We start from the raw sequence: 24,488 nt of genomic DNA, 5'->3' as shown, positions 1-24,488 counted from the left end.
TGGAAGCCTCTGCCTCGGTTTCCTCTCTGTCACTGGCCACCTCTCAGAGGCCTCAGCTCAGCATGAGCACCAGCCAAAGGCTGAGATGCACTGGAGGCAGAGGGACTGGAAGCGGAGCCAGGAAGGGGCGGCAGAAGGAGCTAGCTGCAGCTGGGCTGTAAGAGTCCTCTCAGACCACTGTGGAGAGCCCAGGGTCACCCTGGCCAGCCACTGACAGGGGCTCCAGGCTCCAGCAGGTCCATGGCCAGGCATTAAGATGTGGACAGAAGTCAGCCATCTCCGAGCCCTGCCTGGATCCCAGAGACCGTGCACGGGAGTGGGGCTGCGCCGTCGGCCTCTCTGCGTCCACTCGGGAGGCAGGCATCCCTCCTCCTCAGCTCCTGTCTCTTCTCTGCCACACCCTGCAAGGCTGGCCTCAGAACACAGGCATCTCCGCTAAGTGACAGTAACAATAAGGCTCCTCAGGGACCACCATTCCCCTGCAAACAGCCCTGACCACACCCAAATGTTTATCTCATATGCTATGGAAAGAAAAGCAGGACTGTCACCACCCATCCCACCCCTACCCTCCCCAGGCAACCAGCCCCACCCCTGCCACACACATGCCACACACATGCAGACGCTCTTGGTCCACTCTGAAAACAAACCACAGGGGCCTGGAGATGGCCAGACAACAAAGCCACAAGGCACAGGGTCTGGAAGAAACCTGGTGTGGAGAGCTCTCTATTGAACACAGAGTCCCAGCGCTTGCTCTGCTCTCCCACCCACTCCAGGGCCTCTCTGTCCCCCATTCCTTGGCCTTGGGCCCCAGTTCATTCCACCCTGAGGTCCTCCTTGGCTGCCAGTCATCACAGGGGACAGCTGCGTCCACACTGCCCACTCCAGGGCCTCGAGTCCACTCCACGGAGAGCCCTGCCCAGCTGTGGCCAGCCCGTGGGCCTCTTGGGCCCAGGCGCGCCCTGGCTTTCCCGACGGGAAGTGCCTGCTCCAGCCTCAGCTCCCTCCTCACGGCTCCAGCTCCCGGGAGAGGCGAGAGAGTTCCCGCTGGTTGTCGATGACCTTCAGCTGCTGGACATAGGCCCAGCTGCTGGCTGGACTCCGGGTGCTCAGCGACTGCTCCGAGCCTGGCCGGGGGAGAGTTGGGGGGGGGGGGGGCGGGTCACGGATGCCACTTTGTAGAGCCCACCCCTCCCCCCTCCAAGGAGCACATCAGCCTTCCGGCCCTCCGCCCTCTGACACCCACCCCCACCCACCCCGACACTTCCTTTGGCCAGTTCAGAAGACTGCTGCCCCACCCCCACGGCCCCGGGGGGCAGAGAGCACTGGGGTTAGAGAGCACCGGGGTGAAGAGCACAGATTGAAAAAAGCAGGTCTCCAAGATTACATACAGCATAATACCCCTTTACTAAGTTCAAAAACAACTAAAACGAAAGAATATCTTGTCATAATATACATATTATAATACAAGGCATTTTAAAGATATATATGTGTGGGTGTATGTGTGGGTGTAAATACACATGATAAAGCTATTTTAAAAAACAAGAAAAGGAGTAACTCAAAATTCAGGATAGTGGTTACCTTGGGTGGGGAGACGCAAGGGGACAGGAGAGGGACACACTGCACAGGGAGTTGCAAGTTAATGTCAGGGTGCTCATACCTGGCTTAGGTCCCGTGGTGCTCATTATGTCATCAGAATATACACGTACATAACATGACATACAGGGCCAATGAGGACAGTGTGGCATGAACCATGGATTATAATGAATCCCATTTAATTCAACTGAAGGCCACTTAAAATAATGCAGGCCTGGAGTAAGAGTGCAGGAGTCCCAGCTCTACCACTAACTAATTGCGCAGCTTTCTACAAGTCCCTTCAACACTCCAGCCTGTTTGCACGTCCTGAAGCTGGGATGACATTCTGCCTACCGCAGAGCCGTGCTGTGAAGGAGGCGTTATCAGCCTCACATGTGCAGGCGCCTGTGCACGCCGGCCCTGACAAACTTGTCAGCACCCACCCCCGCCCCCACTTACACGTGGAAATCCTCGCCGCCTGGCCGTCCTCGTGGAAGTGGGAGACGCGGCTTCTGAGGGGCGAGAGGGGCACTGGGACGGGGGAGAGGTAGGCGTTAGGGAGACAGGGGCAAGCTGGAACCGTGAAGGGGACACTGCTCAGGGGGCTCCCACCCAGGGGGACCAGCCCACTCACCGCTGCTGTGGCTGCGGCAATGATGCAGCATGCGCACGGCTCTGGCCATCATTCTCTGCAGGCAAGGCAAGGATGTGAGACCGGGCCTGAGGAGCAGGACCCTGGTGTGGCCTGTGGGGCAGCTGGGAACCTGAGCTCCCTTTGAGCGAGGTGCTCCCAGGGACTAGGGTCTGTAAGAGATGGGGGCGTGTCTGCTTTGCCCCAGCACACCCAGAGGCCCAGCGGGGACCAGGCAGTGGGAAGAACAGAAGTCAAGAAGGGCTCAGAGAGGAAGAGCCCTGGAGGGGACTCTTGTTGAAGGGAGGCATTTGAGGCTGTCACCCCAGCACCCCCTAACAGAGACCAGGCCCTCTGGTATGCAAAGGAGTAAGGCAGGGGCTCCTTTTTTTTTTTTTTAAACAATTTTATTAAGATAAAATTCACATACCATGCAATTCACCTATTCAAAGTATACAATTTAATGGTCTTTTAGTATATTCACAGGATTGTGTAACTATCACCATATCTAAATTTAAAACATTTTCATCACCACAAAAAAAAATCCTGTATCCGTTGGTGGTCATTCTCCAGTCTCTCCCACCAGCCCAAAGCAACCGCTAACCTACTTCCTGTCTCTGAATTAGGCAGCGGCTATTTTAACAGAAGTATTCATATTTATATTATTAATAACAACTCTAGAACATCTCCCACCCCGGCTCCCTTCCAAGGCCACAGTGACATCCCCCAACCCACTCTAGTGCCGATGCCCACTCCCCTGGGACTCACCATCTTCTCAAAGTTGATGAGATTCTCCACCAGCGTGTGGTTGCCCTCGTGGATGAAGGTCATGTCTGCAAAGAGACGGGTTCTGTTCATAGCGCCCCAAAGTCCTTCCCCTTCCTGCATCCCTGGAAAGGTGAAGGGCTAATAATGGGGAGCCTTAGGCCTGTCCCACCCCCACACAGCCCTCTCCCTCTGGCTCCCTTCTGACCTCCTGGAGCAATCTCCTTGTATCTCGTAGGCCTCATATCATAGGCCATCTAATGTCACCACTATTTGTCTGTACGTCTTAACTCTGCTTCTCGCCTGCGACCTCCTAATTCACGCTTGTGCTCCCCAAGGCATCAGCACAGTGGAATCACTCAGAGAGGGTTGGGTGGACACACACACAGGTGCAGGAAAGGATGGGACGGAGGCAGGAAGGTAAGCACTGGTCCTCGTACCTTTGAGAAGAAGGGGCATGAAGGGGATGACGGGAGGGGAGAGCTTGGTGAGGGCCAGTCGATATACTCGGTGGTTCCATGAGGGGTCCTGAGCGGGAGGGAGCCACAGTGAGAGAGGGAGGGTCCCGCACACCATAACCCACCACATAGCACATACCACAGCACAGCCAAACTCCCCGCGCCGCCAAGGAGAGGCCGTACGCCCATCCCCTCGGAGTTCAGCTCCCTCTCAGCCCAGATCTCACCAAGGCAGGCTCGGCGGAGGGAACCCGAAGGCACGACTGCCAGTCTGTGCGCATGTGGCTGCCCAGCCTCCAATTAGCCCCAAGGAAACTTCACGGCCCTTAGTCACAGGGGCCCTGAGGTTTTGTGGAAAACTCTCTCTCCGTCTCTGTCTTTTCCGTTTCTGTCTCTCTCTCTGTCCCTGCCTCTCTCTCTCTGGTGGGTGAACTCCTGTGAACCTCTTGAGCCCCACGAGGTGAACTTTTTTCTCAAGAGCTCCCAGAATCACACTGATGAAAACACTTCTGTGCCAGTTCTCTCCTGAATGCCGTCAAAACCTTTCCTGGGGGTGGAGGGTTCAGCTCCCCAACTCTTGCCTCATCTTTTGGCCTAGTCTGGCCCACAGGCTCCTTGAGTCTCCTGAGGGGCCCCTCATAGGCCCTGACACACCATGGGTACTGGTGCCAGGACATGTTTCCTGAGTCCTGAGGTGGGTCAGTGTCCCCCTGATGGTCCCCTGGCACCTCAGACCCCAGGACCAGTAACCAGGCCTGTCCTGGTCTTCACACAGGACTTCACAGCCAAAGCAAATGCCCCCCACACCTGGCACACACTGAGCGATATAAGACACTGTGCACCCCCACCATAATGCTGAACACCACATTCCTCAGCCAGCTCCCCAAACTCCCAGGCCAAAGGCAACCAGGCCCTGGACCAGGGTTGGAAACCCAGGAAGTGGCCAAGGACCGGTAGAGGGGCTGCTGGGAAGCCAAGAATCAGGGTTCCTGGAGGGAGCAGCCGAGGCCCAGCACTCACCAGCAGCCTCTCGAGGGCCGAGTACAGCTTCCGGACTTTGTGGGGCAGCCGCTGCGAAGGAGAGGCAGATGGAGCTGTCACTGCCCTGTGATGGGAGCCCCCTCCCCAGCCAGGTCTCCCAGGATGGGCACAGGGCCCGACCTCAGGACTGGGGGTGGGGAGGGCCTGGGCTCCCCATCCAGAGGGCACCTACCTGCCAGGTGTGGGCCAGGCGGCTGATGGCTGAGTTGCTGAGGCCAAACATGACGGCAAAGAAGGAATTGAGGTTCTTTTGCTCCTTGAGGCTGTGAGTGGAAGACCCAGAGACCCTCAAGGGAAGCAGCTACACCCACAGAGCCCTACACCCAGACCACAGCCGGGCCTGGGACCTGGGGTCCGGCCAGGCCAGCACTGCCTCTGCGGGGACTGGGGCTGGATGGGGTAGGGAGGCAGAGGCTCCAGGGGGCCCGGGAATCAAGGGGATGGCAGAGTTGGCAACATACTGACCAGGGACGGGGGGCTAAAGAAAAGGCAGCCTCGGGACTCTGCCCCCCACCCCATGCACCCCACAGGCACTCACTGGGCCGCCAGCTTGATGAACTTCCTGAGCAGCTGGGCCCGCGGGCCGGGCACAGGGCAGAGACACAGCTCCGTGGCCACCCAGTACTGCAGCTCGTTGAAGCGGCGCATGAAGCGCTCCAGGTTGGCGGTGGTGACGTCCCGCAGGTGCTGGGGGCCCAGCACGTAGTGGATCAGCTCCACCTGGGCAGAGGGCACATGAGAGATGAGTGTGTGCTGGGGGTGGGGGGCGCCCCCGCTGCCTGAGGTCCTTCCCGAGGTCTGCCCCTGCACCTGGTGGATACTGTTGAAGAGGTTCCAGTCGTGGTCCGTCAGCTGGCCTGCCAGGTCCTTGGCGCTCACCAGGTCCAGCCCCTCAGCAGAGCCCACGGTGGGCCCCAGCTGCTCGGGGTGTGGGGTCTGCAGGTGGGAGAGTGCTCAGGGGGGAGCCTGAGGAATCCAGGGAAAGGTATAGGGTGGGAGGAGAGAGTTTGGGGCAAAGATCCTATGCCTGTGGTCAGAGGAGTGTTGGGGTAGGCAGGGGTGCTGCGGCGAGTGGAGGGGCCTCTAAAGGATGGGACCTCCCAAGGAGCATTGTCCTGCCAGCTCCCCAATGCTGGGACCCCTCCTTGTAGGGCTCCTGCCCCCTGGGGAACCCCTAATGAGGGTAGATCTTCCTCTTTCTCCTTGAGAACTCCCAAGCAGCTCTCCCCCTCTGCCAACCTTTGGAATCCCCCCATCAGCTGAGGCCCACTCCTTCCTCTTCCCCTCTAAGGCCCAGCAGCAGCCAGAGCCAGGCCCCTCTCCCTTCTCTCTGTGACTGTCCCCCGCACCCACTCCTATCACTCCCCAAACACAGCTCCTCCCTGGGCCCTGGCGCCCTGCCTGTCCCTACCAGCTCGTGCACTTCCTGTGGGTTGACAACAAAGAGCCGCTCGTTGAGCCCCAGGGATGTGGCCACACCACGGGCATCTGGCTGCAGGCCAACGGCATCTGCAAAGAGAGAAGACGCTGCACTGGGTGGGGACAGAGAGGGAGGACAGGGAGCAACTGGAGGCAGGGTGGAGGCCCTGTTTGCGAGCCTGGGGAGGTCCCTTCTCCCAGTGGGAAGGTTGCATTCCTGGGCAGGTGCTCTAAATGCACAGGTGCACCTGCCCACGCAGCCACACTGCCCCAGGAGGATGAAAGGGGATTTTTCGTGTGACAGGCAGAACTTGGGCAAGGTGGGAACCTCCCTGACCCTCAGTTTCCTCCTTTGTCCAACAGAGACAATAAGACTTGCCCTGACTCCTCACAAGTCAAATGAAATAATTTATATAAATAGTAACTATAAGTACATGATACGTAGAAAAGCCCTTTGAAAATCGGGAAGGCCTTACAGAACACTTACCATTGATTTTCACCAGCTCCTGTGGAAGGGGACTGTGTTTTGAGTCACGTTTGAGTTCCCAGTCCCTAGACCAGGGGACTCCAGAGTAAAGTACACACAGCCATCCATATGTCCAGGAAAAAATACTCGCTCTTCTACTTATATTTGTTTTTCTCATCTGTTTTGCATTTCTATTTTGTGTATAGCTTTTATAACTACACAACATTAGTGTAGGAATATATGTATATAACTTATAAGCAAATATACACATAGTAGAGTGTTTGTAATGAAATATTGGTTATGCATGGGCGTCAGTCAAAACCACGTGGAGATCACAGCTCTCAACAGCGCCTGGCGCGGGAGTAGGGTCTCAATAAATACCACCTTTGGGCAAGTGCAACTCTCCAGGTGGCCAGCAGAGGGCAGTGCTTCCCAGAGCAGGCACAGGCACAGGTGACCTCATTCCTCTCTCCCCACTTCCTGGAGGAGGAAGGCTTTGCTGTTCTCCCCTCCACTCCCTGCCCTTATTCTCTGGATGCCCCTAATTCCTGTGCACCCTGGGCTCCTGCTGTCAGACCCGGGCTGTGTCCTTCACAGACAACAGTGGTTTTTAACGTCCTGCACTTCCTGACGGCAGGTCTTCATAATCCTCACGCTGCCCCACGCTAACTGCTTTATACACAGCGTCTCCTTCAGTAGCTGCAGCAGTCCTGTGTGATAGGTACAGTTATAGTGCTCATTTGACAGATGAGGAAACGGAGGCTCAGAGAGGTTAAGCAACTTGCCCAGGATCACACAGCTGGTAAGCAGCAGGTCAGGGAGTCTACAGTCTACGCTCTTAATCATCAAGCCACTCAGCCTTACCTGCCGTTGTACCTCTAGCTCCTAACACATTGCTGGCCCATAACTGACCCTCAATGATGTTTGCTGACTGACTAAATGAATGAAGGCTACCTAAAGTCAAAGGCCAGCTACACTCCGACTATGTGAGCTTGGGAAAATTGCTTAATCCCCTTGAGCTTCAGTTTCTTTGTCTGGAAATAGGATAAGAAGTACCTGTCTCATAAGATGGTGATTAGGACTAAATGAATATATAAGCGTGAGGATGGTAATAGTCGCAGCTGACGCCCACGTAGTGCTGACTATGTGCCAGACACCATTCTAAACACTTGAATAGACTGGCTCATTGAGTCCTCACAATTCCTCTATGAAGCAGGTACTCGTATTACCCTCATTTTACAGATGATGAAACAGCACAGAAAGATTAACTGTCCTGCCCAGGGACACACAGCCAGTGACGTAAAGAGCTAGGATCAAATGCAGGCAGCCGGCTCCAGAGTCCATGCTCTCAAGCACCACATGTAAGGCACTTTGAAGAGACGGAGGAAACCTCCCATAAATGTTAACCATCATTAACATTGATCAAGATGATAAAGATGATAAAGATCTTAATTCAGGGGAGCTGGGCATGGCCCTGAGGGGGCCCCCTCCCTTGGGGCCACTCTACTCAGAGACTCAACTCACCGCCTGCAGAATTGACCTTTACCAGCACCTGCCCCTTTGTCCAGCTGTCCTCCTGGGCCAGCGCGGCCATCACCTCCCTCACTGAGGCCGTCACAGGCAGCTGCAGCGTCAGCACCGAGTGGTCCGGCCGGCAGATGTCATAGGGGACTGGAGAGGAAGACCGGGCTGGGCTGGGGGAGCCACTGCTTGGTCTCCCCACCCCAGGAAGGAGAGGGCAGCAACTGCAGCAGTGGGAGGGGTCCCAAGGAGGCGGGCAAGGCACTAAGGAGAAGCCTGGGATCAGGGGGCGGCAGCACACTGTGCAGACCGGGTGGGAGGCTCTGAGCCGAGGAGGCGGCACAGGAGGCCGACTCTGCCTGACAGCTTGGAACAGAGACCCGAGGAGTACAGCATGCCCCCCTTGACCAGGCACACCAAGGTCAAGGGTGACAACAGCAGGATGCGACTATGCCCTCGCTGGCTCGGACCACCAACCTTTGTCCCCAACTTGGATGGCACAGTTGCTGCTGGGGAGGGGCTCGTCCTGGCTGGGGAGCCAAACAGGCATGTTCCGGGCCTGAGAGGGAGACAAAGTAAGGCCCGATGACACAGAGGGGAGAGTGCAGGGCTGGGAGGGGCCTTTGTTACCAGTGGCATGGGAGCCACACAGCATGCACACCACCAGCAGGCTCTGCTTGCTGCATGAACCTGAGCCAGGTAAGGCGCTGGGGGCCGAGGCTCCAGGAGAAAAGATGGAGCAGGGCTAAGAACCCCTCTCCAGGTATGTCAGCCCCTCTGCCAAACGGGTCCAAAGGAGTTCCGATGTGAACACACCTCAGCTGTGGTTCTGGTTTCTCTCTCTCGTCCTCCTTTGGCTGCTGTTTGCCAGTTTGCTATTTGCCTTATACCAGATTAAGCACATGCTTATTCTAAGTGTCTAAATATTCATAACAGCCCTCTGACAAAAATATTATTCCCATTTTACAGATGAGATCAATGAGGCTCAGAAAGGTTAAGTAACATTCCCAAGGCAACACAGCCGCTAAGTGGCCCAGCTGGAATGCTAGCCTGCTCCTCTTTCCCACTGTGCTCTTATCCACCAACCCTCAACTGTGTCACCACCTCGTCAAACCCCACAACCCTTTCTCGGTGCACCCCAACCACAGTGGGCTGATGCAGCAAACCATGCCGGGCTAAGGCCTCCCTACCCCGGTTCCTCTACCCATCCCGACTGTTCTGCCAATGCGGGTCCTGACTCTCTTCCTCCTCCCAGCTCTGATTGTGGCGATCAGGTTCAGAACTCAGGCCCTGGTTCTTCCCCAGATTTCCAAATCTCAGAGCTCTCCTCCGAGTTCCCCACAGCCTCCCGCGCCACCTGCACAGAGAAGACTCTCAAAACCTCACCCGCAGTGCGTACTCCTCTTCCTACCCCTGGTCTTAACCACCTCCTGGATCCGTCCACGTCTGTGCTCCCTCAGCCCAAACCCACACCTCCCTCGGCCCCTCAGCCTGCCTCCCAGACCGCTCCTCCCAGCCATTCTTCTGGGCTGAGGCCCCGCCCCCTGCCCATTTCCTCACAGCTTGTCACTTGTTCTGGGGATTTTTCTTTGAAATGGGTCTCCCTGCATGCCCTCGCCAGCCCGGGCCAACCCCCAAGTTCCACCTGGCCAGGTCACCTCACTCCTCACCTACTTCAATGGCCCAGCTCTTCTCCACCCTCAGCCCTCGGGGGCCTGCCTCCCTCCTCCTCCCATCTGCCTGACCAGAGCCAGATTAGGCTTCCTAAAGGCTTCAAGGCCACCACTGTCCGCTGGATAAAGTACAGACTCAGGAGCTGACCTATTCAAGACACAAATCTGATCTTATCCATCCTCTGCTCAAACACCTCCAATGGCTCTCATTGCTGTGAGGACAAAGACCAAACCCCCCGGCTGCATGCTCGGGCCTCCGCCCATTGCCCAGCGTCCTCTGGCCCTAGCTCTCACACCCTCCTCCAGGGCTTCTGATGGGCGGGCGCCCCTCCCCCTCACACCTGCCTGCAGGCCCCTTCTCCCTCTACCTCACACCTGGCAGCTCTCAGCTCCAGTGGTCACCTCCTGGGGATGCTCTCCCTGACCCTGGGGCAGCCCTTCCCTTCCCTGCTGTCAGAGACCCCTGTCCTTGTCCTTATACAGCATGAGATTGCTCAGCAGCTCTGTCCCTCCCTGCACTGTAAGCCCCTGCAGGCCCAGGGGGCTCTCCCAGCCCACTACTGCCCTGTCAACACTGAGCACAATGCCCTGCACGGGAGGACGAGTCCGCACTGGCTCCTGAGCATCAGCGAGGGGAAAAAGAGGTCAAGGACCCTCATTCTAGGCATCCTAGGGAGGCATGACAGCTACTAACAGACGATAAGCAAGTAGACAAAGAAAATAATTTCATGCGGTGATGATGCTTTGAAGGAAATCAGAGAGGACACCTTGGAGCAGAGCAGCCAGGGCAGCGCTGGGGCAATGCTCTGGATAGGGAGAGAGGGGTGCCTCCCTGGGAACCCAACATTTTGGCTGAGATCAGAACAATAAGAAAGATCGAGGCAGGCAAAGAGCCAGAGAAAGAAAGTTCCAGGCCCTGAGGTAGGAACACGCTTCGCCTATAGAAGAAAAGGAGCCTGTGAGAACCTCCGGCAGGGAGCAAGGGGATGCAATGAGGTGGGAGAGGCAGCTGGACAGGGGGCCCAGCAGGCCTAGGTGGGGCATTAGGATTCTATTCGCAATGCAACACTCCCTACAACCAGCCCCAATCTATCTCTCCAGTCCTTTCTCCCACCCTTCCTCACCAAAGCTCAGCTCCAGTCACATCTTCCCATCCCCCTCTGCTGCCCCTGGGCCCCTTCCAGGAATGGCACCGGCCACGGCTGATGCCTGGGGAGGGGCCTGCTCCCGGCACTGGCGGCCAGGAACCAGGGGCCTTCAGAGGCTGCCTTCAGGCCCCATCCCTTATCTCCCAGGACGAATTGCTAACTGACCCTAACTGGGAGCAGGACTCACCTCCTAAACAGAACAAAGGCCCCTGGGGTTGGGGGTGAGGGTAGAGGGGTGACCTTAGACCTCTGTGTTCCCACAGCAGCCATGTGAACACCTATCATAGACTCAGGGGTGCGTCTGTACATGGGGAACCTTCCCACGCAGAGCCCCTTAGTCAGGGGCTGAAGGAGGAGCTGTGAGGTCCCCGGAGGAACCGAGGGAAGAAGCTGAGGCCCCAACGGAGAGGACAGGAGCCAACTGGGGGCAGGCACCTTCATCTGAGGAGACGCATTCCCACAGCCATTTTCCAACCTGTGGAGCAAGAGAAGAGGGAAGTGAGACTGGAGCCAGGGCTCCTGCAGGCAGCACAGCACAGGGTCAGGAGCAGGGAGGCACCCGGGGCTCTGGATTCCATCCTCCCTCACCAGCAGCTCTGAGGTTAGCACGACTCGGGGAATACGGCCCACAGAGAAGCAAGGCTGGGGCTTGAAGCCGGGCCCTGGATGCCGTGATTCTCCCAGGCCAGCGGGGGAGGGAAAAGAGTGCAAGGGGGAAATGGAGTGGGCATCAGATGGAGCAGGCGCTGCAGCAGGTGGGGGCTCCCCGAACCTCAGCTGCCCCACGATTGGGAAGGCCAGGGTGAACTCCAGAAAATTTGCCGGGCAGAGCCGGCACTGGCACTGACAGTGCCTGGTAATAAATATGTCCCGAATGGAGGAAGTGAGAAACATCCAGGCACACCCGGGGATGTGAGAATGACACTGAGTGACTGTGTGACGTGCGAGAATGACACTGAATGACTGTGTGACGTAGGAGAATGGAGGATCACGTGATGTGAGGGTGAACAGCCAGGGGACTGGTAAGAACAAGGAACTGAAATAAGCGGGACTAGACAAACGGGCCACCGCAGCCCACCCTCACGCAGTGTACGCCGCGTGCAAGGCTGTGCCCTGCGCTCTAAGGGACCATAACTCATTCCATCCTCATCATGAGGCAAAGCCCAGAGAGGGGACAGCGTGCCCAGGGCGGCCCAGCTGTGAGTGGTGCCGCCTGGATTTAAAGCCCCGCATCTGAGTCCAAAGTTGGCACTCTCAGGCCCCGATGCACCGCCCGTCACGCCTATGACAGGTTAACTGTATGTCAAAGCATCACCTGTGGTGTCGCCGCCTCTCCGGCCACTGCTCCCGCAGCAGGTTGCTGAGCCGGGCGTCCCTGCTCACCAGGTCTGAGAGTTTCTGGGAGGAGCCAAGATTCACTGAGACGGCTATAGCTGTGTCCACCCCGGCGGCCCACTCCAGCCCTGCCTCCCTCCCAGGTACCTGGAGAAAGCTGGTGGCCACGGGGTCGTTGTGGAGCATGGGGCCATACAGGGCCACCCACTGGCTGACCAGCCGCAGGATCTGCTGCCTCTTGTTGCAGATGTAGCTGCTGCTCTCCTGCTCGCTGCCTCCCGCAGGCTCCGCGTGGAAGGTGGGTACCAGTCAAGGGAAACACAGCATCCAACAGGGGCTCCCCACCTCACCACAGGCAAAAGGGGGAGTAGGATGCCCAGGGCCCGCTGACAAGTTGGGCCCAGCATAAGGTGGGAGGGCTCAGCACAGCCATGCTATGAGGGATTCCTTCTCCCTGCTCCACATGCCATCCTAATCACCCTGGGGCTGGAAGGATATTGGTGCAGGAGGGCAGCACAGAGCTGGGCGCTGGGCATGAAGACACTGTGGGTCAGGAGGAAGTCGCTGAGGAAAGTCTCTGTAGGGCAGGGACAAGGGGACAGGCTTCAGAGGTCAAGTCTACTGAGCACAAGCTCATGCACAGCTGGAGTGTCCGTTCCCCCAAGTCCATCATGGGCAAGGTACCCGCAATGCCAAGCCCCTGCGATAGTACCCCACCCAAGCCAAGAGCGCACGAATGAGGACTCCCTGCCAGCTGGCTGGACGGACCAATCCAGCGCCTGATGAGGTCAGGTGCAGGGTGCCTGGCCTTCCCCCAGACCACGCCGACCCCCAGTGAGTCAGAGAGCAGGTGGGGTGTCTCTTGTCCCTACCTGTTGGGTCATGAGCACTGGAATCGGGTCGCATGGCCTCCAACAGCAGTTCTAGGATCTTCTCCGGGGTGCCAGACATCACTGTGTATCTGGCAGAAATGGCCAACCCATAGAACTTGTGCCACCATCCCCACTCCCACAACCCGGAAGACATCAATAACCCATCATCTCTCTCTTCCCTATTTGCCAGCACGGTCCCCCCTTGGGGTGGAGGGGAGGCTGACTCAGGGGATGCAACTTAGTGCCTGGATGACTCTCCATGCCCAGGGGGCCAGTGGGCAGGGGTATGACACAGAGGAACTGAGTAAAGCCTGAGAAACAGAAGGAGAAAAGGTGGGCAAGAGGGAAGGTGTGGAGAGGGAGCGTGGTGGGTATGTTACCTGTTCCTGCCTGGGGTCGGGGGCCGAGAAGGGCCAGCTCCCTGAGAGGTTCTCTCCAGAACCAACACCACTTTGCCATGTTCTTCCAGCCTCATGGTCTTTGCTTCCACATCCTGGAGAAGAGGCCACACCCAGGGCTCAGCACACACCACTTCTTTCCACCATTCTAGGGTCTCTCCGCCCACCTCCCCCATTCTAGACCGAGCCCAACAAGGCTCCCACAAGGACCCTCAGCCCTTCTCCCACCCCATTTAATGCCCACGGCTTTGGATCTGCTCCCCACTCCCACTCCTGCTCATCACACAGCCTGAGCCCCTCCTCCACCCATCCCTCTGCGGCCTCCCTCTGCGGAGCCCACTCTCCGTTACACTGCCTTCCCATGTACCCTAGTCCCCTGCCCCATAACCCCCCCAACCCCTGTCTCCCACTCCAGGCCAGAGTTCACGGGGCTCACTGGACCTCCTCACACACCCAGGGCTGTGCTCCCACCTCCAGCCATCCTCTCCGAGCTCCTCCATCTCCTCCCTCTCCCTGCTCCTTACGGGCTTTCTCTGCTCCCTCCTCCTTGCCCCGCATCACTTCTTCAGAGAAGCGTCCCTCCCTGTCCCCTGCCCTCCCAACCCCCAGGCACAGCACCTTGATGATACGGTTGAAGTCCTGCTTGTCCACGCGGAGAAAATGACAGTTGTCTTCTCGCAGGATAATGGTGGCTGCCCGGGGTGCATCATTCACCAGAGCCAGCTGTCCAAAGTCATCTCCCTCGTGCAGTGTGGTCACCAGCCCCTGCAGCCAGGCCTCCGTCAGAGCCCAGCTCAGCGCCCCACCCCTCACAAGGACAGACCCATGGTGGGAGACCCACCAGGCAGGAGAAGACCCAGGAGACAGACAGCCTTTGGTCCATTAAAAGCACCATTATGAGGACATGGACCAGGGAGCGGTTATAATCCAGGGCAGGGAGGGAGGGAACACCTACCTTGCCATGGGTCACCACGTTGACAGATCCTTTCCAGATAATGTACCACGAGGTGCCCTTGTCCCCCTGGCTGAACACTGAGAGAAGTGCAGGTCAGACATGCTCCCAGGCACCCACTGCTTCCCGGGGGCCTCTGCCCATTTCCAGGCCCTGGGGGCCCAGCCTCCCGTCCCGTCTGACTTACACACGGTCCCTGCCTTGCTGTGTGGTTCGAAGAGCAGAACTGCAGCCAATTCCCGCTTCACCTGTGGGGTAGGGAGAAGAGGGTCAGAGGGGCGAGTCCAAGGAAAGAGGGGCCAGGTTAGGGGTGAGGGGGTCAGGTCCAAAGACACGAGTGCTCGGGGGACAGATATGTGGCTGGGCCAGGTGGCCAGGAATTTGCAGGAGGCAAAGCAAGGGAGGAAACGGGTTCAGAGAGGCCAAAGGATAGTCAGACTAGGATGCTGGGGCAGGAAAGTAGAGGGAAATGTCCAAGTCATAGGTGGCCGGGGAGGGAAGTGTCTTCTGGCCCAGCAGCTGGAGGCTCCGGGCCGTCACGGGGGGGGGGCGGCGCGCGGACTGACCGAGTTGGAGAGATGGGCCAGAGCCTTGATGTGCAGCAGCTCCTCAAAGATGAGGTCCAGCTCCTCGTCCGTGCGCTGTCCCGGGCTGCGGGCACAGGAGGGCCGGGAAGCAAACAAGGAATTGTGGGACCAAGGCCGGGCGGGGGCCACTTCACCCCCTGAGCCCCAGCCTCCGCAATGGCTGCGATCAATGATGGGCCAGCCTTTATAGAATGCATACCACATACCAGACCCCGAGCTAGCACTGCACACGCTTTATTTTGACCTCACAACAACCCCACGACGTGGGTATTGTTATCCTCCTTTGACAGAAGAGGAAGCTGGCCTGGAGGCGCCCAAGGTTATCCAGCTAGTAGCCAGTGGAAATGGAATTTGAACCCAGACCTGCCTCTAGACGCCAAAAGCCACCTCTGCAGATCAGAGGGAGCAGGGTCTTCGGAGTCTGCCCCACCCCACCCCCTCAGGTACAGAGGAAGAAACAGGTTGAGAAGGAGGAAGGGAGGACTCAAGGCCACACAATGAGTCCCTGGCAGAATGCAGACCAGAGCTCCAGTCTCTGGTCCAGCCAGGGTCCCTTCCCTCAGGAAGAGTAAGGGAACCCCTCAGAGATAAAACCAAGGAACCACAGAGACTGACCACCATGTGGGACCTGGGGTTGCAGGGTGCCCAACTCACGGCTTTCGAAGCGCCACCGTGAGCAGAGCATCAGGCCCCCGCTGGGAGAGCAGGGCCATAGCTTCAACCAACTCCTCTTCCAGCTCATGGACTCCTGCAGGCTCTGGCTCTGGCCCCGGGAAACGGTAGAACTGGGTATCTCGGTCCTGGAAGGTCCAGTCGTGTTTCACTGGGGGGCAGAGGCCCAAGCATGGGAGAAGAGAGGAGATTGAGGCGGTGTGGGTATGAGGCCCCCACTGCAATGCCCATCCTCTCTTCACCTCCGATGCCTGCTCCCCAGGACTGCTCAGCCCCGGTGACCCACCCTGGGCTCAGGCTCACCATGGCAGAGGGCACCTTCATCCAGCAGCACCTGGCAGATCCCCACAGCTTGGCTCCGGGAATGGACCCCAAGCCCCAGGGCCAAGATCCCATCCACCAGCTCCCGGCCGGAGCAGCATTGCCTATGGGAGGTAAAGGGGACAGGGAAGAGGAAAGAGAATCAAGCGGCAGGAGGGTGGAGGGGAGAGGGAGGAACTCTGCATCTGCAAGGTGCTATCCTAGGCCCAGCCTCAGTTCTGCTAGGAGGAGGACTAGGACCAATGCTGGAAGAGACGTGAAGGGACAGTAAACAGAAGGGTGGGCAAGGAGGCAAGGCCTCCACTCACCGATGGAGCCTAAGGTGGTACTTTCGGTCTCGGATGAGGTTCGGGCAGTTGGCCAAGAGATGTCGATGCAGCTGCTTCCCAGCCCTGAGCACCCGCTCTGTGGATGCCTGGAGGAGGGGAGTAGGGGCACAGCTGGCTCAGGCCCTGAGCCCCAGGTCATGCTGCCCCCTACCAGCTCCACCCTTCAGGCTCGTACCTGCTCCAGGCTCACGCTGAAATCCAGGGACTCCTCGCTGTTGGTGAGTGGCGTCTGAGGGCAGAGGGGAGGGTCTGCACATGAGGACCCAGCTTCAAATCCAGCTCCTGGACCTGACCCTCCCCCATCACCTCCACCCTCGCCCCATCCCGACTCCAAATGCATCCATTTAGGTACTCATTCAACAACTAAACAAATATTCACTGAGCACCCCCGTGTGCCAGGCACTCACCTCCTCCCACCCTGCCACCCTCTCACCAGACCCTTGTCTTCCTTCCAGACCCAAGCACGGCATGCCCACAGATGAGATCCCCATTCCACTTACACAGGTCCCAGGTATACCCAGGCTCCCAGGTAAACTGCACCTCGGGGGCGGGGGGTGCGGGGGGCGGTGGTGCGTGATGGAGCTGGGAGAGCATGAGGATGTGAAGGAGAAAGGCCAGGCAGTGAGAGGCTTGAGAGGCCTGGAACACTTGCTCCTGATCCCCAGCCAGGGTCTGTCCCCAACCACACAGCTGTGGGCAAGTCTCCTGCCTACCGTGGGCCTCGGGGCTGCCAGGGAGTTAAAAACACAAACCACAGAGCCAGACTCCTGGATTCAAATCCCTGTGCCTCCATAGCGGTGGGATCCCAAATATAGGACTTAACCTCTCCCTGCCTCAGTCTCCTTGTCTGTAAAACCTATGAAACACTCATAATGCCAATTCAGGCTTTTAGAAGGATTGTGTGAGTCAATACACATCAAATGTTTAAGGCACTGCCTGGCACGGAGTTGTATGGACATGTTAGCTGTCAGCGCTCATCGGTGAGGCAAAGGGCGGCCCTGCTCCTTCGAGATGCTGCCGCTAGCTCAGAACTCCGTAAGAGTGAGTAACACTTGGCAGCACACAGGCCTGGCTCCAGAAGATGGGTTTATGTAGAAACTGGTTAACAACGTTTCCCTACCCTGGGTATCAATGGAGCCATCGGGACTCCTGGGCCCTTATGTCCTGGGGTGTGGGTCCCAAAAGCCCCTCACAGCCCTTCTTTTCCTGCCACCTGAGAAAAGGAGTTTGTGGACATCTCTGGACAGGATGCCCTCCCCTCCCCACGCCCTCCCAAAGGCAGAGCATTTTACAGTTCACACAGCATGACCACCGCCATGATTTCCCCTGATCCCACAGAGAAGGTGATCAGGTATGAAGTAGGCAGAGCAGGTATCGTCTGTCCTCTTTGACTCATGAAGGAACAAAAGTCTTGAGTGAAGTGCCCTGTGTAACTCAGTCACACCTACTTGGGAGAGCCAGACAGCCAGGGTTAAACTCAGTTCCTATCCTCAAGTGCTCACATTCTTGGTCTCACTCCACCCACCACACCTGCCCGTCTCCTCTCCTTCCTCCTCCTCCTCACCAGCGCTCTCTCCTGCTTTCCCAGCCACTCTCAGGGCCCTGCGAAGGACCTGGCTTTTGTGGGGGGGCGTGCAATCAGGCTGAAACCCAGAGCTCCCTCCCCCAGTCCTGGCACCTTCCCACTGTGCCAGGCAGAGGCCAGAGGCCTCGCGTGAGTAGGCGCCTGGACCAGCACGGTGCGGAAGTCACTAGGTGTCCCAAGGGTATCCCTGCCCGGGTCATGGGGCCCAGGCCGGTGCCAGACACAGAGCCCTGGAGACTCAGGGACAGGAAATGAGGAAGAGGAGGAGGAGCCAGAGAAGGAGGAAGGGCAGGAATGCTACCCAGCCAGCCCCCTGTGTCGGAACAAACAGTGCCCAGTGCTAACAACTTGTTGTTGTTCATGTCCAGAAGCCCAGGTGGCCGCAACTCCCTTTGGTGCCCACGACCCAGGCTCCAGCACACACTCCCTTCCTGGTATTATTCTGACCCTGGAGGGCACATCAGGAGGGGAGATGCCAGGTCACGCGGCCAGGCTGGTCACGACCTGGATCCTGGATCCCAGATCCCAGATCTACAGGCCTTGCTTAAACCACTTCCTGTCCTGCCCCAGGGGATGAGCACGAGGCTCAGAGGACGGGGGCTCTGGCCCATCAGAGCTGAGGAAGGGACCTGAAGGCACCCTCCCATTCTGCCAAGGAAAGCAGGAGCCCAGAGCGATGAAGGAACTTACCTAGTCACACGACTGCTTGGAAATGTAAGATTCTATTGAAGACTCTGCCACCAGCGCTGCCCCTGGAAGTAGGGGTTTGTCTCCTATTTCGCAGCTGACAGGGGGACGCTCAGAGGTTACATAACCTGCCCTGAGAGCCAGCAAACAGGGGCGCCAGGACTGACACCGTGCTGATTCCAAAGCCCATGTTTTTAGCCACCATGCCCTGCATCGCCCAGGGCGCCCACCCCGTGCTTCCCCAACTGCGTGCCATGGAAGCCGAGATAGTAGAGGTATTCTGCCTTCTGGAATGCTTCATGAGCAAGTAAGTTTGGAAAACATTGGGTTAAACAAAGTTTGGGCACCGGGAACTTCCCAGGATGGGGCAGGGGTCAAGTGTGTGGGCTCCGGAGCCAGGGGTTCAAATCCTGGTTCTTCCATTACCAACTGGTTGTGTGACCTTGCACTACTTATTAACCTCTCTGTGCTTCAGTTTCCTCATCTGTAAAATGGGGTTGATGGTAATAATACATATCCCATAGGGTAATGATCAAACAAGTTAATAACATAAAGCCCTCGGAGCAGGGCCTGGCTTTTGGTAACTGCTTAGTAAATGTTAAGTAATTGAATTAAACTTTGTTATTTCATGATGGACACCTATTATGTGGACACAGAGCAAGAAATGGACCTCGGCTGACCCTGTCCCTGATCCGATGACCCTGAGTGTCAGCTTAGGGGTTCTCAGAGGAAAGGAATTGGCTGGTATGGGTTGGGGTGAAGGCCCTGGCCCACTGCCTCCTCTCAGGCCTGGACAGGAGGGACTCTGGGGGTGGGGGGGAAGAAGAGGTGCTAGCTAGCTTCCCTGGAACCAGCCTGCCCCACTTGTCCTCCCTGTCGCTGAACGTCAGGGCTGGACTGAGGGACAGGCACAGAGCCAAACAGCCGCGTGGGGACCCGTCAGACCAGTTCCCCTGAGCCCCAGCTAGGGTCTCGGGCCAAGGCTGTGCGTGGAGGGACAGGGAAAGGACATGTGGGGTGGGCTGATGCTTTGGGGGTGTCAGGGTTACTTTCTGCAGCAGGAAAGAGTACACCATGAACTTGGACTCTGCAGCCAGACTGCCCAGGACCAAAGCCCAGCTTTGTGCTTTTGCAGCTGTGTAACCCTGGACCTGTCACTTAGCCTCTCGGTGCCTCTGTTTTCTCATGTGTAAAATGAGATGATGACATCAGTACCCATCTCACAGGACTGTTGTGAGATTATTTGATAAGACAGAGGCAAAGCTCTTATAAGAGTGCCTAGGAAAGGTACTGGATAACTATTAGCTCTATTGGGACAGACCGGATGAAAGCCTGTTTTCTGAGTTCAAGAATAGAACTACCTCCCTCAAAACAATCACTCAAAGAGAAGCATCACAGGCTTCTCTGAGCATGTGGGATGCACCAAGGCCATCCTCATCTTGCCCCTGTCTCTAGACAGATTGACCCCTCTGTTGGCATCAGACAGTCTCCTCTCCCTCCCATGTTTTCCAAAGGACATGTTCTTCTACCCCATTCCAACGTCCCCTTTGCCACAGATGGTAAGTCCTTTCTGTATCCAACCTCAGGCTCTCCTGCTTTAACCTGATTTCCTTGTCTTTTGTCCCGGTCTAGTAGGAACAGAAAGCACTCTCCTCAGACCTCAGGAGGTTGATGGGTTTCTAAGAGGTAGGCATGGGCTGAATAACTCCCAGCACTGCCCTCCCAGGACTCTGGGCTCCACTCCCTTACGACATCCACCCTTCACCCTGTGTGTCCACACTTCCTGCCCAGTTCCCTCACGTGAGCCCTTCATGGGCCAAAGGCATCAGCCAGAGACGAGAGGTGCCGCTTCACAGGTACCCAGAGCTTCTCAAACACAGACACAATGGGCTGCAACCACCCATCCCCATTGCCCAGAGATGCAATCAGAGAGGGTGTGGCCCCTGCCCCTCGCCCTAAAAATCTGGGTTGCCTCTAACCTCCCGTCCTCATGTGCTGCTGCACCTGGCAGGGGAGGGGCCTTGTTTCTGTGCCTTTGACCCCATTTACATTCCAGCAACCCTCACCCCCACCCTTCCTGCCTCCCCACCACACACCAGCCCTCCAATTCTGGGGGGTTGGGAGAGTCAGGAGACAGCCTGGCGGCCTCCTCCACCCTCTCCCAGACTTTGGGTCCCAGGGGATCCTCCAGTGACCTCATTGTCCTGACACCTGACCTTCCCCTGACGCCCCACCTTGCCTCTACAAGCTGGGAAGGGGACAGGAAATGCACAAGTAATTATAGCCTGGGAGGGAAGGAGGGAGGGAGGTTTCCAGCCCACTGGCTCCAAGCAGTAGCTACTGCCAGTGACCCAGAGCGGGTCAGGGGGACGGCTAAGCCCAGAAGGGACCAGCTCCCTGCCCCTCCAGAGCCCCAACTTGAGCAGGACCCAGGCCCAAGAGGCCCCTTATCAGGAAGACCCAGGGAGGGAGGGCTGGGGGGAGGGCTGGGGACTGACATTGTCCTCCCGATTCTGATTGTGAGCAGGAGCCCCTCCTGCTGCTGGGCCTTGGTTTTTTCAACTCGGCCTCATATTTTGGCAAATATGAACAGCGGTCGGCAGAGAAGGGAGGCAAAAGTGGTAGTCATTCTACTGAGTGGGACTTGCCGACAAGAGCCGAGCTCTCCCTGGTCTGTCACCTGCTCCTGCGTTCCCCTCCACTCTTTACCAAGTGCCCTCCCAGCACCACGCCCCTTCCCCCACCGGTGGGCACACAGAAAAGACACATGGAACCTCAGGTGAAGTCACTCTAGTAAGAGTAGCTGATTGGGGGGAGGGTCCCTGCTGATGTAGACCCTGCCCCCACCCCATTCTTCCCCTCTCTTGCTCTCTCCTTCATTCTTGCAGCTCCAGAGATGTTCTTCACTCGGGAGCTCCGGTCACCTCAGACTCTCCAAAGTTCTCAGAATCCTTCCCTGAGCTCCCCAAAGCCACCTCTCCCCAAAATCAAAAAGCAGAATCAGTGCAGTTCCGTCGCTCCCTAAAGGAGAATGTTGCCACGGTGATGTATCAAGAACAATAACCAAGCTTACCTCACCCCCCACTTGACCTGGCCCCCAGTATTTCACACACACCTCCCTCCTCTACCTGCAGAACACACAAGCACCTAACTCAAGGCACACAGGTGACAGGTAAATGACAAATCTCTTTCCTCTCCCCCCATGACCAAATGGGGGCACCTGGGCACCACACACACACACAAACACACACAAAGGGTACAGCTGTGTGAGCCACCCACGCACACTGCAGCCAAGCTGCCCAACTCACCGACCACCCGGGAAGTACCCTCTATGCCCCCAGACCAAGCTGGGCTACCAGCAGGATGCCGGTGCTCCTAATCCAGGCCCCACTCCGGCCCTGGTTCCTGGCCCTGGCCCAGGCAGGCAATGGGCACTCACCCAGCGAAGCCCCTGGATGCGGCTGGGGCGCTGGTGCTCGAGCAGCAGCTGGTAGGAACAGCTTCGGGGCCGGTGCATCCTCCTCAGCACCATGTTGAGCAGTGTTCCCTCCGGCACCACGTCCGGGAGGCCTCCCACCGGCGGTGCTCCCAGAGCTGGGCCGTCCTCCACAGCCAGGCCCACCTGCCAGCGGCTCTCACCTGGCCAGCCAACCTGTGAGGCAGGGAGGAAGGTGGACAGCCATGAGGCTGGGGCAGCTGGACCAGGGCATGACTGCCTCAGGCAGAACCACTTCCTTAGAGTCCGCTGGACTGGTCAGGAGGAGGTGCTGCAGGCCTGCCAGGAGCCGGGGGAGGGACAGGAAGACCTTCCCTAGGGCCTGCCGGTCTGGCGCACTTAGGGGTCTCCAGCTGGCCCACGGGAGATGGAGCCCTTCTTCCGAGTCTTCTTTGGACTTCTGCCCCACCCCACTGCCCATGTCCCTGCAGGGATCTCCAACCTTCCCAGTATGAGGCTATAGACTCACTGGATCCCCTAGAAATGCAGCTTCAGCTCAAACCCTTCTTCTCCCCTCCTCCCTCACCCCTGACCCACCCGCTCTCTCCCACCCGAACTCCCCACCCTGTCAGCTTCCTCCTGCTCCTCCTCCCCCGTGACCCCACCTTACCCACCTTCATGTTCCTTCTCAAGCTTGCACAGCCGGGTAGGTTCTAGCAAAAAGCTGGGGGTGGGGGCGCCAGAGAGCCCCCAGTCAGCTCTAATAGGGGGATCCTGGAGGGGTGAGGGCTCTAAGTCCCAGGCGCAGTGATCAGGGCCAATTCCTAGCTGGACCAGCTGCCAGGTCAGCCAGAGGCAGGGCTGGGTGGAGAGGCTCCTCTTCGGTGGGTGGAGGGCTAGGGGCGTGGGGGGGAGTCCCCCCCAGGGACAAGGAGCCCTGAGCCTCCCCCTCCGTCCCAGACGAAAGAGCCAGCTGGCACCGGGCGCTGAAGCGAAGCTGCAGCTGGCACCGGTCCGGGCGGGAGCTGTCACACCCCCTGCGCTGCCCGCCCTCTTCCCCTCCCCGGACGGGCTGAGGGGGCGGGGAGGAGGCGCCCGGCCTCCCGGTAGGGGAGGGCGTAGGGGAGGAGACGGGCACGGGCAGGGGTGGAGTCCGGGCTCGGGGATATCGGGAGCGGGCACGAGCCGGAGCCCTGGGAAGCCCAGCGGGCAAAAGCGGCCCTGGAGTGTGCGCGGGGACCGCAGGGCCGGGGTGGCGGGGTAGGGGCGCTCAGGGCTCCGCCGGCCGCCACGTGGCCGGGAGGAGAAATGCAAACAAGGAAACCGGGGGAAGGGGGAGGGGGTGAGTCATTGTGGCCCCACCCGGGAGGGAAATCCGGGCTGGGGCCACTTCCCGGCCAGGGGCGTCCTGCCTCCGGTTTCGGTTCAGGGTCTCGACTGCCGGGGGGAGGGCTGGGCTGCCTTCCCGCGGGGAATCCCGCCGCCGAGCCTCCCACCATTGCGCTCCCTACACACCCCTCAACCCCCTGCCCCCCCGCCCTACACACACGCTGGGCGCGGATGGGGAAATGGAGGCTGGAGAGGAAAGACCGCGCTCGGGACGCACCCGGGTCGGAGGTGGGGCTGAGCTTCGAGAGGAGTGGGTTTTAGAGAGCCACGCCCCCCGCCGCGCGCTTCGCGGCGACCAGGCGGGTGGAGGGAGCTCTAGGATTCCAGCGTCCTATGAGGGCTCTGTCCCAAGGCCGGTCGCCTCCCCGGGCCTGTTGCCACCGCCGCGCCGGTAGCCCAGCGCCGCCCTCTTCGCCCCATTCCGGCTTCTGAGAAGGCGGAGAGACAGTCACTCCAGGACAGCGACTCCCGCGGCGCCCCGGAATGGCCCAGGACGTAGATGAGCATTGTGGAACGAGGCGCGCGCCCCGCCCCCAGCTTTCTAGGACTCTCTCCCTTTTTGCCCGGTCTCCTTCCCTTCCCCTTTGCTGCTGAGCCTGCCAGGATTGGGAAAGACACATCGCTGACAATCCATCTCCCCTGCGCTGGGACGCGGAGCCTTCATCTTCCAAGGAAGATTATTTTTTTGAAGTTGGGGGAGTGGATTTTAATTGATTAAAATCTCAATTTTCATGTGTGTAAAAAATCTCAGGAGCTTATAAAGCAAAGTCCATCCCCCCGCATTCAGATTCAGTCCTATTGGCATGAGATGGAAAATCTGTGTTTTGAACGACACCCCCTCAGGTTATCTGCTGCGTCCACCCTTTGAGAAAGGGTGCTGGAGTTTGAAATGCCCCTTCAGGGAAGAAGGGGAGCCTGAGAATGAATCTGGGCCCAGGCCCGAACCCACCCACCCAAGTTCTGAGAATTTGGAAGGAGGAAGAAGAGCTTGGATATTGGTGGGAAAGGATAACACTGAGGGCACAGCTGTGCCTGGGGAAGAACTTTGAGGAGTGGGGGTGGGGCAGGGAGTTGAAGTTTTAGGTTTCTGGGGCCAGTGGCCTAGTCTAGAAGTTCTTGCAGAGGAGCTTCCAGAGACTGGCCGTGGGGTCCAAAAGGGGTCTCCCATTTCCTTTTCACACTGCCCCTCCTTTGGGCAGGTGGGACAGGAGCAGGGGAGTGAGGCAGGACG

The 24,488-nt window shown here is 58.2% G+C and overlaps 1 protein-coding gene across 3 annotated transcripts; it reads right to left on the bottom strand.

The window, feature by feature from the left end:
• Positions 1–689: 689 nt before the first annotated feature.
• On the bottom strand, positions 690–23,794 carry RAPGEF3 (Rap guanine nucleotide exchange factor 3). Of its 3 annotated transcripts, none has more exons than XM_046638762.1 (28): positions 23,475–23,794; positions 21,872–22,084; positions 16,336–16,389; positions 16,140–16,246; positions 15,814–15,935; positions 15,493–15,661; positions 14,818–14,902; positions 14,439–14,499; positions 14,255–14,331; positions 13,918–14,064; positions 13,282–13,394; positions 12,902–12,990; positions 12,528–12,606; positions 12,177–12,327; positions 12,010–12,092; positions 11,130–11,169; positions 8,351–8,432; positions 7,877–8,023; positions 5,879–5,976; positions 5,278–5,403; positions 5,006–5,187; positions 4,640–4,730; positions 4,447–4,497; positions 3,409–3,496; positions 2,972–3,036; positions 2,207–2,261; positions 2,032–2,103; positions 690–1,124 (listed from the first exon to the last, which is right to left on the bottom strand). In XM_046638762.1, exons 2-28 carry the CDS (start codon positions 21,962–21,964, stop codon positions 1,006–1,008), a joined length of 2,646 nt encoding a protein of 881 aa, XP_046494718.1. In that variant the 5' UTR covers positions 21,965–22,084; positions 23,475–23,794; the 3' UTR covers positions 690–1,005. The 3 variants fall into 3 exon arrangements, with proteins under 3 accessions (XP_046494718.1, XP_046494711.1, XP_046494727.1); XM_046638755.1 differs by lacking the exon at positions 23,475–23,794 and adding an exon at positions 22,543–23,432; XM_046638771.1 differs by lacking the exon at positions 23,475–23,794 and adding an exon at positions 22,398–22,433.
• Between the last annotated feature and the right edge of the window lie 694 nt (positions 23,795–24,488).

This window comes from Equus quagga, chromosome 1 (genome assembly GCF_021613505.1).
Source record: "Equus quagga isolate Etosha38 chromosome 1, UCLA_HA_Equagga_1.0, whole genome shotgun sequence".
Lineage (NCBI taxonomy): Eukaryota > Metazoa > Chordata > Mammalia > Perissodactyla > Equidae > Equus > Equus quagga.
Note: the sequence above shows the minus strand (reverse complement) of the source record. Positions and strands in the feature narration are given on the sequence as shown.